The sequence below is a fragment of the Halichoerus grypus genome, chromosome 1 (assembly GCF_964656455.1).
Source record: "Halichoerus grypus chromosome 1, mHalGry1.hap1.1, whole genome shotgun sequence".
In the NCBI taxonomy this organism is placed as follows: domain Eukaryota; kingdom Metazoa; phylum Chordata; class Mammalia; order Carnivora; family Phocidae; genus Halichoerus; species Halichoerus grypus.
The window spans coordinates 185,903,181-185,921,288 of NC_135712.1; the positions used below are offsets into that span (position 1 = coordinate 185,903,181).

The 18,108-nt window shown below is 41.4% G+C and overlaps 1 protein-coding gene across 1 annotated transcript; it reads right to left on the minus strand.

Annotated features, from left to right (window-relative positions):
- Nucleotides 1-819: 819 nt before the first annotated feature.
- On the minus strand, nt 820-12,111 carry C1H3orf49 (chromosome 1 C3orf49 homolog). Its single transcript, XM_036066489.2, has 5 exons — nt 11,987-12,111; nt 8,191-8,513; nt 4,894-5,018; nt 1,514-1,627; nt 820-1,017 (listed from the first exon to the last, which is right to left on the minus strand). Exons 1-5 carry the CDS (start codon nt 12,109-12,111, stop codon nt 820-822), a joined length of 885 nt encoding a protein of 294 aa, XP_035922382.1.
- Nucleotides 12,112-18,108: the final 5,997 nt, after the last annotated feature.

Consider the following 18,108-nt stretch of genomic DNA (forward strand, 5'->3'; position numbering starts at 1 on the left):
AATAGACTATTAAGATGGTTGGTCTTGGGGCACCTGGGTGGCTCAGTCGGTTAAGCGTCTGCCTTCGGCTCAGGTCATGATCTCAGGGTCCTGGGATCGAGCCCCACATCGGGCTCCCAGCTCACTGGGGAGCCGGCTTCTCCTTTTCCCTCTGCCTGCCACTCCCCCTGCTTGTGTTCCCTCTCTCACTATATCTCTCTCTGTCAAAAAAATAAAATCTTAAAAAAAAAAAAAAAAAAAAAAGATGGTCGGTCTTGCATAAAGGATTTCATGATCTTAAAAATGAAGCTAAGGCTGAATCACTTGTAATTTTCTTAAGTAGTGAATTTAATGTTCAATACTTGTTAGGTTCCATCCTTATCCATTTATTTTAGTTCGGAAACATGACACTTTACATGAATCATACCTTAAACAATGTTACGTTTTTGTAATTTTAATGAGAATTCTTATCTTTAAATATGGAAGTTTAAATTTAACTCAGTAGTAGTCATATTAAAAGTGTCATAATACCTTTAAATGATTCCTCTAATTTCATCTGGCAAATCCTGGGAGAAATTTCTCTGCAGAATTGCTATGCCCTGATAAATGTTTCTGTTTTCCAATATTAGTAAGAATTATGAAGCAAAAATTTGCTAACATTGAGTCAGAATTAAAAATCATTTTTTCAAAAAAGGATTTTTTTTAAGGACTGTTGGACAGAATATTCTAAGAAATATCCATCTCCCCAACTGATTAATTCACTAGAGAGATGTATTCAGGTTTATGAACCAAAAGATAAGAATTCCTATAAAAATAACTCTTAGGCAGTCAGGAACTAAATCAGAAGCAGCAACAGGTACATGGGAAACATACATTTTTCAATTTATACTTCCTCATGGTTCTCTTGGATATCCTCTGGAACTGCTTCGAAGACTGAAGAATTTCGTCCCCTAGAAATTCACACTGTTGAAGCTCAGCATGTCTTTGGGCCAATAACTTCATGGATTTATCTGTCACTGTTTCTATGAGGTCATCCACCTATGACAGACAGATGCAAAGAAATGTAGCCATATTTTGGAAAGCCTTGTCTCCCATCCAAGTACTAACCAGGCCCGACCCTTGTCAAAACCAAAGGGATGGTGGTTTTTTCCCGAGAGACAACTTCAGGAATTGGTGGACGTTTTGCAAATCCCAAAGTATTATTCTAATTCAAGTCATGGCAAACAGAGCAAGAAAACATGCATTTACCACCCAGTGGTAAAGACAATCTCATTTCTTCCCAAAAGAAGCCTTTGTGCATGCCTTCATTTTAATTGAATTCACTTAATATTTATGAGGCACACAGCATCATCCTAGATGCCCTTAGCAATCCTTTAGTCACTCTCAGGATGCCCCCTACTAACATTATTTCTTCGTGCTAATCTAATCATTAATTTCCTCCCACAACCATGCTGTCTAGCAGGGCTGTGCATTCAGTTAAACTCGGCCCTCTGCAATGCTTCTGAAACACAAAGTAAAAGCCTTTGTCCACTACCTGCATTTGAAGTTTTCCTACTGTCAAATCTGATTTTCGGAGGATGTTTTCCATGCCACGCTTCTTTTTTTTAAGTGCTGGAAAGTGTGATCTCTTTTTTGATGAATACGGAACCTATCATAAAAATGCAAAAACACATCAGATTAAGAAGTACCAACAATATTTCTGTGACAGTGCTTAAATAAGAATTCTCACCCTTGGGACATTCTCTTATAAACTGAACATTTGCCACATAACAACGCTGGGTTGGAGAGCATAGTCATATTATTCTCCACGCCCCATGTATCTCCTTTGTGCCCAGAGCTCTCTTTGAAGAGATCTATAGGGTGCAGAGAAATGAGATCGTCTGGTTCTGAAAGAATGTTATACAGTGTCAGGAAAAAAGCAGGTCACTCACAAGGGGATAAAGAAGAAATTGCAGTCACTGAGCACAGTGAGAGTGTGGGGCTGCTGAGGACCAGTGCCCCAGAAAGCTCATTATCACTGGATCTAGTTGTTAATTTGGTCTCTTTTCTGCAGGTTTCCTTATTTTCATGGCAGACATGTCTCCAAACATAAAAAGAAGGCTCTGGGTTCTTTTCACCCCAAGCCTGATAACTTTTCCTTGCTTCCCTGGCTTGCTTCTTCTAAGCACCTGTCTTAATAGTGTTGCTATTGGAAATCATTCCTAAGTCATGGCTCCTGGCTAATAGGTCCTTTTTAGTCTTACTGGGTTTACTCTTCCTTCCCCTTGTGCTTAGTAACTCGCATTGAGACTATTGTGAAACCGGCACAACGTGGGATGTGGGACCACATCTACGACCTACCCTGTGTCTGAGTTTACAAACGAGTCTGCTGACCCACCACTCTGCCCTGCCAACTTGCCCAGGCTCACCTGTCACTTGCAGGACCCTCCCCAATCCATCTATCTATATATAGTTGGACTCCTCGTTTTTCTTTCCCATAAAACCCAGTACTTTTTCCTACTGAACACTTAGCACATGTGGTAATTCCTAAGTTATTTCTGTGCTTGTTGAATACCACTATTGTAGAGTCAAATGCCTGGATGGTCCAGGAAGGTTGTGTAAAACAGGACCCGTTGTGGCTGGTGGTAAACTGGAGAGAATGTGCCTCCTGCCAAGGGGCAGCCTCTGCACGGAATTGTGGGCCTAATGTTTCCAAATCCTATTTTTCAAAAGAAGGCTTAAAATCCAGATCTGTTTCAAATATTCTCATTTTTAAATGTGACAAACTGAGATCATTCCAAGAGCTAAACAAACCCCGCCCCCCCCTTTTTTTTTTTAAGATTTTATTTATTTACTTGCCAGAGAGAGTGAGCACAAGCAGGGGGAGCGGCAGGCAGAGGAAGAAGCAGGCTCCCCGCCCAGCAAGGAGCCCAATGCAGGACTCGATCCCAGGACCCTGAGATCATAACCTGAGCCGAAGGCAGTTGCTTAACTGACTGAGCCACCCAGGCGCCCCTAAATAAGACCTTTTGCAGCCAGTTGACAACGTTTAAAGTCTTTTGCTGAACAGCAATCCTACTGTAACCAGATGTATCCATTTTTTCCTTTTATGGTCAGTGATATTTGTGTCCTAAGAAGTATTTCTCTATACTGAAGTCATTTCTATCATCCTCCACAAGCTTTAAGGTTTTACCTTTTCCGCACTTTATCTATAACCCAATAGGAATGAATTTTTGTATATGGTGTGAGATAGGGATCAAATTTCTTTTTTCCCATATGAACATCTACTTGTCCCAGTGCCACTTATTCAAAAGGTTATCCTTACCTCAGTGCTCTGCAGAGCTGCGGTTTAATATCTATCCCCCTTACTAGATCGTAAATTTCACAGAACAGAACTATGTCTATTGGATCACCCTTAGAGCCCCCAAACCTAGAAATCGCCCTGGACATAATAGGAATGCAGCAAATGTGAACCTGGCACACAAAAGGCAAAATTCAAAACTAATACTGGTGCCTTCTGACAATGATACTCTAGAGCAGCTCTGTTCAATAGAACTTTCTGCAAAAACAGAAATTTTCCTTACTTGCTAATACAACAGCCACAAGCCACATGTCATTATCTAGCAACTTAAAATGCAGTTAGTGCAACTGAGGAAGTGAACTTTAATTTTAATTAAATAGTCACATATACCTAGTGGCTACCATTTTGGACAGTACAATTAGTATTTAGCAAAGTAATTAAGAGTAAGGACTCTAGAGCCAGATCTTCCTGGGTCTGAAACCTATCTCTCCCACTTATCTAAGCAAAGTATTTAACCTCTCAGTACCATCCCTAAAATAAGGTAACCTCTCAGTACCATCCCTAAAATAAGATAGTATTGCTACCTACCTTTTTTTTCTTTTTTTAAAAAGATTTTATTTTTACATAATCTCTACCCCCCAATGTGGGGCTCAAATTTATAAACCCAAGGTCAAAAGTCCCATGCTCTTCCGACTGAGCCAGCCAGATACCCTTATTGCTACCTACCTTATAGGACTGTTATAATTTTTATCTGAGTTGATATTTCCAAAGTACTTAAAATTGGAACAAAGTCAGCTTCAGAGCCGTTTGTTGTATTCAAAAATAGAAAAAGTTCAGGTGATTTAAAAAAATAGTTTGGACAATTTAGGCTGAAGTTTACATATGCACAGATAAGGACAGGCTTTGGTTTGGACGCTCTTGGATTTTCTACTGCCACACTGTCTTTACATGTGACTATCTTTTAATTTCAATTACAATGAAGTAAAAATCCAACTTTTTAATTGCACTGGCCACATTTCAGGTTCAAAAGTCACATTTGGGGTGCCTGGGTGCCGCAGTCAGTTAAGTATCTGACTCTCGGTTTTGGCTCATGTCGTGATCTTAGGGTCATGAGATCGAGCCCTGCGTGGGGCTTTGTGCACAGCACAGAGTCTGCTTGAGATTCTCTTTCCCTCTCCCTCTGCCCCTCCCACTTGTGCTCTCTCTCAAATAAAAAAATAAATAAATCTTTAAAAAAAAAAAAGTCACATGTGTTTAATGGCTACTATATTGGATAGTGTATACTTGCATCCTCAAAGTTCTACTAGGCAGTGCTGGTCTAGAATTTCTCTCCAAGCAGCATGCGTGATTGACCTGATGCTAATATAGTTGTAACTTGATAGTTGAATAGTTGAAGAGTCAGTATAAAGCTCAGAACTCCACTGTTGCCCTGACGATAGTAAAAGTAGAACCATCTGAGCTCAGAAGTAGAGGAATCAGACCCGGAAAGCCCGCTTGCTGTGTCCTCAAGTCTTGGACAGAAGGATGCAAGCAGCAGACATGAAGGCTTTATTATGAGAACTTGGCCTTTACTATACCCCTAAACATCAACTTGTATATAAGTCTTTAGAGGCGAGTTTGTTTTAGCGTTGTACCTTTTGCAGTCCTGAAGGAAGGGACGTCACAGATAACCGCTTGGTGGTTCTCCTGGCCCGGAGCAGTGTATTTCCTTGGGTTATCGCCTCTGTCTCTGCTTCTACAACATCAAGTTGTATAGTCGCTTAGAGAGAAGGGAGGGGGGAGAGAACCTGTAAGGATCTCAATGATAAGCTTTTTCTTTTCTTTTTTTTTTTTTTTAAGATTTTATTTATTTATTTGAGGGAGATAGAGAGAGAGCATGGGGGGAGGGGCAGAGGGACAGGGAGAAGCAGGTTCCCTGCTGAGCAGGGCTGGATCCCAGGACCCTGGGATCATGACCTGAGCCAAAGGCAGACGCTTAATGGACGGAGCCACCCAGGTACCCCACAACGATAAACTTTCTTATTAGACAGTATTCAGAAAAGACCACATCCCATGCTACCTCAGTAGCTTTTTTCCTTGGGGTTAAAGATAAAAAATGGGTTTGCTTTTTCTAATCTTATACTTGTTCCTGCACACATTTGCCTTTTCTTGTGGTCATGACCTCAGTGGTCACCAACCTGTTCTGGCGAAGGTGGTTACATCTCTTTGAGACTTCAGTTTTGCCCTTTGTTACTTTTTCCTTTAACTATTGTGGAATTAGAAAAAGTAACCTTCTGTTGTGTAAGATGATCCCTTGAGTACTTGTTATTGATTGAAGAAATGTTTAAAGTGACTCATTCTCCAGCCATGTGGCTCAAGGCTCTGCCATCACATTACCACATTCGTCGTTTTTCTCATTTTCCAGGGGCCATGTGAACCCCGGCCTCCTTAATATTTTTCTTTCTATCAGTTCAAGTCTTAACACTATAAATGCTTTTATAAATGTAACTTTAAGACATCAGCATAAATCAAAAACCAGTGTCATAAATAAGCATTAAAATTAATATGGTAAAAACAAAACCATGTTATTGCCTGCAAAAGGCATTAAATTTGAGGTTATTCTCCTTTTCATTAAAAATAAGTGGGCAGGAAATGAGGCTTTTATTTCATATTGTCAAAAGGATTGACAGGAGCATTGACTCTTGTTTCAGTGCCTTCCTGCTGTGCTCACACATACAACTATCTTGTCTTGCTTGGGGTCCATTGATAAGGACTTTGCTAGAAGTGGTGGCTCCTAATCAGTGAATGGGGGCTCTGTCCTCAGAGCAGGTGCTCAACCCAGGGACTCTTCCCTCTCCCTGCCCTCTACTATCCAGCTCTTCCCCAAATCTTACAACTTCTACCTATGAATGCTTCTCCCTTTACCTCCCCATCCCGACTGCCGCAACTAACTAAGACACTATCCTTCCTTGCCTGAAATGTAGGAGCTTCTTATTGTTCTTCCTGCATCTGCAATGGCCCTCCTCCCAACCAGTCTCTGCTCTGCAGCCTGAGCTATCTTTCAAAAATGCAAATCAGATTATATAAATCCCCAGCTTGAAAGTATGTGATGCTTTCTTAGCAAAAAATTAAAAATTCTTAGGAGAAAGTTAAAAATTGTTAATGTGACTTACAACATCCTGACCACCTTATTCACCAGCCTTTCCCTGGCTGAATTACTTTCATTTCCTTACTATACCCTGTGTTCTCTTTATATTGCGATGTGAATATGCTCTCCCTTCCTCCTGGAAAACTCTTCCCACTCTTTCCTTGTCTGACTCCAGTTGTCCTTCAAATCTCAACTGAGTTGTCCCTTCCTCAGGGAGGCCTCTCTGGAGCCCCTTCCCCTAAAGTTAGAGCACCTGTGATGGGTTTCCACAAGGCCCTGTGCTGATACTTCATGTCAGATGTAATTATCTGCCTAATGTTGGGACGCCCCTCTATGCTAGGACTTTGTGAGGGCAGGGACCATGTCTGCTCTATCTGCTACTCTATCCCTAATAGTTTGGCAAGCACATAATAAGTATTTAGCAAATATTTGTTAAAAATGTTGCGAGGGTCGGGCGCCTGGGTGGCTCAGTTGGTTAAGCGACTGCCTTCGGCTCAGGTCATGATCCTGGAGTCCCTGGATCGAGTCCCGCGTTGGGCTCCCTGCTCGGCAGGGAGCCTGCTTCTCCCTCTGACCCTCCCCCCTCTCATGTGCTCTCTCTCTCTCATTCTCTCTGTCTCAAATAAATAAATAAAATCTTTAAAAAAAAAAAAAAATGTTGCGAGGGTCAACGGGGAAGAGCCACTATCATTGGGCCACGTTTGAGAGCGTAATAATGTTAGAGCTGTGTCCTGAAAGACAGATTTTCCGAAGAAATCTTGGTATAGAGATTGGTTATTCCAACTAAGATGAAAATAAGCCAATGCACACAGATGAGGAAAAAGTACTCATCAGGTACGCAGCCTTATCTTTGTGCGAAATGTGGGATTGTGTGTGGATTCCCTACATGTACTGGAAGGGCCATATAGGTTTCTGGATGCTCTTCTATAAAGGACATTAAGAAGCTACACAGGATATTTAGGGCAGTGAATTTGTCCTGTATGACACTGTAATGGTGGATATAGGACATAACATGATGGGTTTGTCATATTAGGGCAAGATGTTAATAGGGGTGGGTGGGGTAAGGAGAGAGGGTATATGGAAAGTTAATCTCTGTATCTTCCATTCAATTTTTCTAGTAAACCTAAAACTGCTCTAAAAAAATCAAGTTTATTAACTTAGAAAAGCTACAGAGAAGAATGTGAATATTAGTGGTATTGTTAGTCATAACTCATAGGACCCTCCCTGCCCCGCCCTACAACAGCATTACTACATTGCAAAAAAGACTTCAAGTTAACATTTCAAATGCTGATTCTTCCACAAGGTACATAGGAAGTAGATACAATAAAATAAAATGTCTGTTCTGACTTGCCAATCATAAATTTTATTCATAGAATTCTCCCTACACTCTCCACTGTTGGAAATAGCTATTTGAAGGGCTGTATTACTACTTTTTCCAGAAACAAAATAAAAGAAAAAGCCCACCTTATTTTAATTTTTTAATGTGTATATATATATATATATATATGCCTGTATATGCATATTTAAATAAAAAGTGACTTTAGAACAGTTAGGCCACCAATTGCACTGGGAGGGACCTCAAAGACAATGTAATTCAGAGCTTTCCAAAATGTATGTACAGGCAAGTCACCCGGGGCTCTTTCTACAATGCAGATTCTGACTCTGTAGACCCAGGCGGGGCCTGAGATTCTGCATTTCAGACAAGCTCCCAGGAGAAGCCACAGTTTGGGGTAGCAAGGAAAGTCATCTTAACTTCACTATTCCTCTTGGCCTTGACACTTAACCGTAAATTGCCTTTGATTACCATTCTGTGACAGCTTTCTCATTCTTGGTTTGGTAAATAACCTGGGGGCTGGAAGCTCCTTGACAATTCTAGGAAGAAGGCTCTGTGGGTTGGAAAGGAAGGTTTCCTTATGGTTAGTGGAGGCCCCTCTGCTGACACTTGCCGACTTGCTTCTCCATTTGTAGGACAGCATCCTTCCCAAAACAGTCTTCACTTTCTTCATCATAGTTTTTTTTTGGTTTTGCTGGCTTTCATGAAATTCCGTGTCACTGTCAGCAGATGATTCATCTTTGGGGACCAATACGTTTTGTTTTACCAAGTTGGTGGACACAGCTCTATGCCACCTAAACAATATAAAAAAGAATTTGTGTTAAGGAAATTGAAAAGTCAAAAACAAGAAATTTAAATCATCAAAATCCAAACTTGAATTGCGAACAAATGATCCAATTCCAAAAAAATAAAAATGAACACCAAGAACCAAATCAGTAGTTATGCGCGTTCTGACCCCTACTTCATTTTATCCTCATAGCTCCGTAAGAGGTAGGTTACACTATCATCTTCACTTCACTAATGACTAAACTGAAACACAGAGAGCATAGAATGCAGATTTTAATCCAGGTCTCTGACTGTTAGAACACATATTGACAAATTGGTAACCTCCTTTCAATGATGGTTGGATGTAGTTTTTACTGGGTTTGGTAGCTTCCGGTCTACAGTGATGAGAGATGAGCGACGGCTAGGGTAGTTAATAAGGTCTGTAGTCTCCAAGGCCCCATAAATGATGCATGTACATAAAACACTCATTTAGAGAGAATAACTCTAAACTCTTATTTCTAAGATTCCAAATAGTCATACACCATCTTCATCATTTGGGCCTATTTTAGTAATACAAACAGATAATGAGGGCGTCTGGGTGGCTCAGTTGGTTGAGCATCTGACTCTTGATTTTGGCTCAGGTCATGATCTCAGGGTCATTGGATGGAGCCCCGTGTCAGGCTCCACACTCAGCAGGAGTCTGCTTGAGATTCTCTCTCTCCCTCTCCCTCTGCCCCTCCCCCCACTCACACGCTCTAAACAAACATCTAAAAAAAAAAATACAGATAATGTTTCTTAATAGCGTTCTATGCACTAAGCACTCTTCTAAGTTCTTCCTTGTGTTTTATGTAATTTACCCCTCGTCCTGTCATCTCTGTTTTACAAATGAAGAGATTAAAGCCTTGAAAGATTAAATAACTTAGTACAGGTGATCTGATCCCAGTGTCTGTGTTACTCACCATTCTAGAAGAAACATCATCTATACCATGATACCATTATTTAGCTAATACTCTTCCTCAGATGTAATTATCTGCCTAATGTTGGGACGCCCCTCTATGCTAGGACTTTGTGAGGGCATTTTTTACTTTACTCATTGAAAGACATTTGGATTGTTTCCAGTTTGGGGCTAATATGAACACACACATAAACATTTGTGTACAGGTATTTGTAGGAACATAGATCTTCTTTTCTCTGGATGAAATCCCAGGTTTTCTATTATGTTATGTTATATTATGTTTGCAGTAAATGTAACATATATTTCTAAGACAGATTAAAATAAACTCATAACTATTAAAAAATATTCTTCATATAGTACCTAAAATATCTCAAGTACTGCCAATAGCACATAGACCATCCTTCAAGAAAATACTGTTCTAAACTGGAGCTAAATCATTCAACTTTTCTATAATTATACATGGGAAGTCGTTCAGAAGAGCCCAGGCACTGGACTTCAATGGTCTTGTTCAACCCAGCACCACACTTCCTAGCTGTGTGATCTTGGGCATGTTATTTAACCTCTTTAAGCTTAGGTTTTCTCATTTGAAAATGGGTATACTGTTTTCAGAAATGTGGGCATAAAAAAGAAATAATTCATGGGCTTAGAACCTAATAAATAATAGCTTTTATTAATATGTGGATCAGATGAGTGAAGGAAAAAAGTAAAAGGCAAGGAGGGAACTCAAGCAGGAGGTCGAAAGAAGGAGGGGGGAGCCTGTGGGCTAGCCAGCTATCCCTTTCGGGACTGAACACAGGCTGTCCACCAGTTACACACACACACAGAAACGCTAGGGGTGCTATTCCATTTAGTCATCATAGGCTCTAAGTAACTATAACTTTCTGGCAGATGGCAGTAAAGTGTCTTGAGGATGGAGTGCCATTTTCTTTTTTTTTAAATTTTTTTTTAAAGATTTTATTTATTTGACAGAGAGAGAGAGACAGCAAGAGAGGGAACACAAGCAGGGGGAGGGGGAGAGGGAGAGGGAGAAGCAGGCTTCCTGCTGAGCAGGGAGCCCGATGCGGGGCTCGATCCCAGGACCCTGGGATCATGACCTGAGCCGAAGGCAGATGCTTAACGACTGAGCCACCCAAGCGCCCCAGGAGTGCCATTTTCTAATTTGCCCAAAGACCATTTATGGGCTAGGATTAATCTTCACTAGAGCCCTGTGAGAATCATTTAATAAAGCCATCAATTTCTACTACCATAAATACACACACACACACACATACACACACACACCCCCAAAACAATGAAAATACAACTTCAGGAGGCTCAAGAACCCCAAAGGCCATCCACGTAATCCCTCAGGTTAAAAGCCCAGCTCTAAGTATTCTGAATCTCTAGAATGCATCTCCCACTGCATCCCCTCCACCCTCATTCCCAATCTATTAAAACATAACTAAGGTGATTTTGCTCCAGGGCCTTGGAATAGAACTGTTGCAATTTCTGTTTTGAAAAGAACCCTTCCCTTCTTAAGTTTTCAAATATCTTGATTGGTAATGGATGTACTTTGTAGAGTTGCTTCCCCCTTTAAACTCTTTTTATTATTGAAAGTGGAAATCTCTGCAATATTTCATTTTGTCCGTGGAAGTTCAGAAGTTTGGTGTTGGAGGATTCAGGCCTCATCAAAATACCTCATTTTTACATGTCTGAGCTATTGCTCATGAACCTGGTAAGAAAGAAGCCAAAAGAAATTGGAAAATAAATCATCTTGTTGATTTTCCAAATTAAAATGTATTATGTTTGGAGTATTTCTTTTTTTTTTTTTTAAAAGATTTTATTTATTCATTTGAGACAGAGAGATACAGAGAGAGAGAGAGAGCATGAGCAGGGGAGAGACAGAGGGAGAGGGAGAAGCAGGTTCCCCACCGAGCCAGGAGCCAGACATGGGGCTCAATCCCAGGACCCTGGGATCATGACCTGAGCCGAAGGCAGACGCTTAACCATCTGAGCCACCCAGGCGCCCCATGTTTGGAGTATTTCATTGCCTGTCTTTACGGTTTTTCCTTTGACAGGAAATACCAGGTATAAGACAGTTTTAACATTACATTAAAGAGCATGCACAGCGTGAAATACAATTAGTACATATTTCAGTGCATATTGCTGGGCAAGAGAACAGAAAGCATTGATAATGGACTCATCTCAAAGAATATACTATTGAATTTTCAAAATCATAGTACTTGCACGGGACACGTGATATCTAAAATTCTGAGACTGTGCTTATTTTTGCCTCACATGCCACATTAAAACTCAAATTCAGGTGGAAAGGAAAGGTTTTCCCCATTACGATTACACTCATAAAATCAGGCGTCCGTTGTGGCAGTAGGCTTCCTGACCTATGTAGAAATGCGGTGCCTCCCCCGCCCCCCAATCCAGAGTGTTCATTTCTAAAGGCAATGCTGAAAAAGAGATGCTCCCTTTTCTAATCATCACAATGAATATTGTGTAATGCAAAATCCAAAGAATCTCACTCAACAGAAAAGAAAACGAATCCCATCGGCCTACCTTTCAATCCCCTTCCTTTTGAACGGGCCATTTTTCTTTCTGGGTTGCTGGAGTCTTCGGTACTGACCAACTCTTCCACAGGCACCCTTAGAAGACTCTGGAAGATACAGCTGAGGCTGGTCCATCGCTATCAAGTCCACCTGTAGTAGCTGCTTTGGATTTCTTCAGCTCTTGAGCTCCCAAACTACAAAAACAAATCATTGAGGGCCAGAGGCACTTTTAACTTCTGGGCTGTTTTGGGGAAAGTACGTAGGAAATTTTTGGAATCGCTTTCTTATTCCCTTGAAGGTGTGAGAGACATCATTTGTGGGACTGGCCCTGTTTACCAACTTCACAGAGGTTGGGAATGATGCATTTGACAGAATGGTGGGAAATTCCAGTTCAATTCGTGGAACACGTGTTCTAGATTCCTGGGCAAGGCCAATGCAGAAAAGGTAACCTGATTTTCTAATCACTACCTTTTGGGTTGGTAATAAAATAATCACACACCAATTGATTATCACATTCAGATGTGCATGTTTGAATACCAAAGAGGAAAGACCCGGAGGAATACCAATGATCCCAGCTTTTTTTTACATCTCTCAGCTAGAGCTGATAAATACTCTCTCGGCCCCAGGGGACACATATTAAAAAGCCCAGTTGTTATTTGGCCATCTTATAGTACAGCCCAAGGCTATTTTATTATATCACAGAATTTTATAGCGGTCTCTCATGGCTGAAAAAGTTGAGTGCCTGGTCCGTCCTTCCCTTCGAACATTTCCCCATTTCCCGAAGAGCAAATTCTGCCTGCAAATACTTCTCACCACAAGGTGGCAGCAGACACTAGGATTTATTCCCATCACGCTCAATGGCGTTTTGAGGTTTTCAGACAGAAGTAACTGCATACTAAGAAAGAAAATTCTAGAAAATTGTGGGAGAAAGATACTAGGATTACCTTGCTTTTTGTGTTTGTACTCATCAGTGATCTGAAGCATACTTCTCAAACTTTCATGTGCACATGACTACCTGAGGATTTTATTAAAATGCTGATTTTGACATAGTAGGTCTGGCGTTGGATCCAAGAATTTGCATTTCTAATAAACTCCCAGGTGATGCTGATGATGCTGGTCCACAGACCACACCTGGAGTAGTGAGGGTCTTGTATGTTCCAGCACTGTGACAAAGAGCTTAAAAGTGGTCAAGAATTAAGTTTATTACATTGAGGGATTAAGAGGGTTCTTGTTCTAGCCCCCCTGTCAATTCGTTTACCCTATCTGTGCTTGTTTTCTCATCTGTAAACTAGGGTTACTAATACCCAAACCATTGGAGACTGGGTGCAGGTGGTCCTTTGAGAAACAATGAAATGCAGCATACGTGATGTGCTTTAGCCCAAAGGGCTTGTGGTTCTACATGGTCTGTTTTTCCTCAGCTGTTGGCATTCCCAGAGCACAATAAATAACAGGGACTTGAATGAACAAATAAATGAATGAGCATTTTCTTTAACCATGAGCCTTTTTGTTTCAACTGATCGCTGGAATAGTTGTCTTAATTCTGTTGTATTTTGTTAAATATCTGGATGAATGAGATTATTCTACATTAGGAAAAGAGAGCTGATTTTTATCTTGTAAGTATGTGTCTGGTGTTTGTACATGTCCATGAGCGTACATGTGTGTGCGTGTGTGCACGCACGCGTAACAGGCAGAACCATTTGCTGCTTTGGCTTCTGTGACAAATGGCACAGTTTCTCCAAGGCGTCCTGGAGCAGATGACGGAGCTAGCAAGTGGAATAGAGAAGAAGAGCTAGGGCACAGACAACCAATTTGAGCCAAATCTGTTTTTTTTTTAAATTTATTTTATTATTTTTTTTTATTCTAGCTCTGTCCCTTACAGGATGTGGGTCCTTGAGCAGGTGACAAAACCTCCCTGGACCTCCATTTTCTCATCTGTAAAATAGAATAGTAACCACTGCCTCCCAAGAACGCTTTATTCATTCCGCTATCTGACAATTACTTGAATGCCGACGGGCGCCGGTGCTATTCTAGATGCCTGGGATACTGGGAAACAACACACCCAGAGTCTCTGAACTAATATAACTGACAGTGCCGCGGGTGAGGCCAGCAACAGATGAGAAACCAAATCAACTAACTTCAGCTGGTAGTAAGTGCTATGAGGACGATAGAAAAGGGGGGGTAGGGGTGTGAGCCTCCACATGAGATGAGGAGTCGGGGAAGGCAGGCAGCTAATGAGTCACTGAGCCTTAGAACTGAACAAGGAAACAGAGTCGTGTGAAGATCTGACCGTCCCAGGTAGATGAATCAGCAGGCACCTGAGGAGGAAGAAGCCTGATGTCTTTGAAAATATATGAGGTAGAGCGGCTGCAGCAAACATATGGCCAAACCTGCCGATCCTACAGAACAAAGTAAGAATTTTGGTCTTGATCTACAGAGCAATGGAGAGGTGTTAAGCGTTTTTAAAAAAGCATTTGAACAAAAATTTAATTGTGGGAAAATATACATAATATAAAATTCACCATCTTAACTGGTTTTAAGGGTACAGCTCAGGGGCGTTACGCATATTCACAGTGCTGTGCAAAATCGCCACCGTCTCCGGAAACTTTTCATCTTGCAACACAGAAACTCCGAACCCATGAAACAATAACTCCCCGTTCCTGCCTCCCCGCCTTCCCCCACCCTGCCCCCAGCCTCTGGAAATCACCATTCTGCCTTTATGTCTCTGACTTATATAAGGGCTTTTAAGGAGCTAGGCGGTATGTATGTGTTCTGTGCAAAGGGGAGTCAGCCTTGAACAAAACAACTAGAATCTCTGCCCAGGAATTACATCCCAGTGGAGGAGCTAGACACCAAACATGTTACCAAATAGATGAAGCATTGCCAGCACTGAAAAAGAAGGCTGTGAAAATCTAGGAAAAGGCCGTAGAAAGCAAGGGGAAGTGCGAGTTTCTGCCACGGCGATCAAGAAGACATCTCAAAGAGGTGACATTGAGGTGAGACATTTCACGTTGAGAAGGAGGCAAACTAGGGTGAATCCTGGGAGGAAAAGTATGCCAAAGGTGGAAAACTCCCAGAGCAAAGGTTCTCAGATGGGCGGGGACCAGGCGGTGTTTGAGGGCAGAGAGGAGACCAGTGTGGTGGGGGCATCGGTGACAAGGGAAGGCAACATTATGCTTGTGTTTTATTTATTTTTTAAGGATTTTATTTATTCATTTGAGAGAGAGAGAGAGAGAGTACAAGCGGGGGGAAGGGGCAGAGGGAGAGGGAGAAGCAGACTCCCCGCTGAGCTGGGAGCCCAACATTGGGCTCCATCCCAAGACCTGGAGATCATGACCTGAGCAAAAGGCAGACGCTTAACCATCTGAGCCACCCAGGCGCCCCTATGCTTATGTTTGAAGAGATTGCTGTGTGCAGGCTGGGAAATGCATTGGAGAGGACAGAGTATGGTTGTCAAGAAGCCACTGGGCAGGCAATTGGTCCAGGCTGGAAATGATGGCGCATTGGAGCAGACTGAGATAAGAGGGTGTAGATTCAGGAAAGAGCTGGGAGGTACAATGCTGACATGAGCAGAGTCTGGGGCTGGGTGAGGAGAGAGCAGGACACACGAGCCTAGGCAGTCAGGCTGTGGCAGTGGTTCAGGCGTGAGACTGCGGTGGTTTAATGGAGTAGGGGTTGCTGGAAGCTAGAGAGAAAGGAACCAATGCAAGAGTCCCTGATAACATCTTCTTTTCAACCGTCCTGCCCCAGGTATGGCTTGGAGTCACATCCATACGGTCACTCCCTGGACATTTGCAAATGATCCTCTGAAAAGCCGAAAAGACGGAGCAGGGCAAAATCTGGTCGGAAACACCATCTTTACTGTTCCCAACATTCTCCTTTTATTGAACATGCCTGAGATTGCATAATCCTATTTAGGGAATCATAACAACAGTCGAGTCCTCTTGAGGTAGCAGTGGACTGAAAGCACTAAGTCGGAGATAGCCAACCTGAATGCCCGTAGGCACCAGGCAGGCGACTGTGAGAAGCTGTGGGATGCAGCAGGAAGGGGTGGGAAGTGTGGCAAATTGTAGGGGGCTGGGCCGATCAAACGATCCTGAACTTCAAATTTCTAAGAATCCTCGTGCATTTAACCATGTGATCTGCAGGTTGTATTCAGCCTGTGGGTCACCTATTTGCTGCCCCCAGAGATTTTTTTAGGTCAACCCTCCATTCAGTCAGCCAGGTCCTTTCCATCAGTGGCCCTAAAGCTGATTTCCACCCCAAATTGTAACTTAAATGTATTGGCTTGCGTTCTATTGGCTTTTGGCCAATTATTAAACTGTTTTTGCATCTTACCTCTATCTGGCTGCATGCTTACTTCACCTAGCAACTTGGAAGCCCTCTGAAAACTTGGTAAGCGGGGATTCTGGGTCTTATTCCAAGTTTGGGAGGGATAAACACATAGAACAGGGCAAGACAATATACCTTGGTGACCTGAAGTCATTTTTAAACTGAATCCTTTTGAAAATGATGAGTGTAGCAAGCTGACCATTTTTTGAAGAGTTTCCACGAATTCTGGCCACCCCAGATTTACCAGGGTTTGGGAGGCCTTTGCACGTAGGGGAAGATGAAGTGGAGACTTTTCCTCCTTGCTCAAGCAAATCTCCTTATTGGACCTTCTGTCTTTTTGAAAGAAGGTGTCACTTTACTGAAGGGTTAGCAAGAATTATGTCATGAGGAAGTGTACACAGGGCGCCTAGAGACAGAGTGTTTCCACAGAGAAGTCTGCTTATCCAGAAGTCAGGCTGGAACAAAGTGTCTCTAAAGAGGCGACAGACTCAAGTACATGATCCCCTTTTTTCATTTGCTTTTCATGTAGGCTGCTGCCCCAGGCTGGTATCTCCTATCACATAGCTTTGAAATAATCATTTGGTTTGCTTTTACTCTCCTTTGTAACTTCTCAGGATTGGTCTTAGAAGTTGTCTAGTGCTCTGGGCCCTGCCACATTGGAAAGACTACATTTTAATCAAAATGTCCTCTCAGATGCAGTTAATATGAGTATAAATCAGTGTAAGGTCTCTGGAGGGCGATTTGGCAATATTCACCAGCGTTTGAAATTGTGATGTCAGAACCAGCAGTCCACCTCTGGGAACCTACTTTATTGAAATACCCACATAATAATGTAGGTTTATTTGTAGTAGCAAAAGCTAGTGGCATCCTACATGTTCATCAATAGAAGATTGAATAAATGGCCCTATGGACCTACTACAGACATTGGAGCCATTAAAGAAAAAAGGCAAATCTATGTGTTCTGATGTGTAGGTAAAAATGTCATCTATGGTAGACTGTGGAGTGGAGACAGGATGTCCTAAAACTGTGAAAACAAAACAGTCCCTAAAAAATTTTCTCTATATTCACATGCAAACAGGCATAGAAGATTCTGGAAGAATATGTACCAAAGATTTAACAGTGGTTATTTTTGGAGACTGAGAGGGGAAGTGGTGGTAGAGTAGCAGAGATAGGAATGAGGAGATTAAAAATTTGTTACTTTATTTACTTTATATTGTCTGATTTTCAAAGAACGAGTATGCTTTACATTTATACTAAAAAATCAAACCCCAAAATTTAAAAATCAGTTACCCAAATATTGAATGCATAATACCAAGACATTAAGTGATTTTTTTCTCACTATTGCATGGATGGGTTTCATAAAATAACTCAACTGATGAACTTAACCATTTGTTTTAGAATTGGTCACTTTGAGCATTGAGTAAAAGCCAAACTGTCATTATTGCCCCAAAAAAGTCATGTAAATATGCTTAATATTCTAAGAATAAATGATGGATATCTTAAAACTGAAAAAAAAAACCTCTCTGAGATAATTTCCAATTTCTTAGTTAGGAATCATTAAATTTGATATTTCCAATAAAAATAAATAATAATATTTGCAAAAAGAGCAACAAACTTCTATAGCTGCGCTGTCCAACATGGCGACCACCATCCACTTATGGTTATTACCCACTTGAATATGGCTAGTCTGAATTGAGATATGCTGTAAATATAAAACACTAGATTTTGAAGATTTCACAGATGTAAGATAATATAAAATATTAACATTTTAAAATGTTGATTATATGTTAAAATGATGATACT

Excerpts from the sequence above, each read along its gene's own strand:
- C1H3orf49 (XM_036066489.2), bottom strand. The coding sequence starts at position 12,111 with ATGGACCAGCCTCAGCTGTATCTTCCAGAGTCTTCTAAGGGTGCCTGT. Across the intron at positions 1,628-4,893 it reads TTCCTTCAGGACTGCAAAAG|GTTCCGTATTCATCAAAAAA; the intron begins GTACAACGCTAA and ends TTTTTATGATAG. Across the intron at positions 1,018-1,513 it reads TAGGAAAACTTCAAATGCAG|GTGGATGACCTCATAGAAAC; the intron begins GTAGTGGACAAA and ends TGTCTGTCATAG.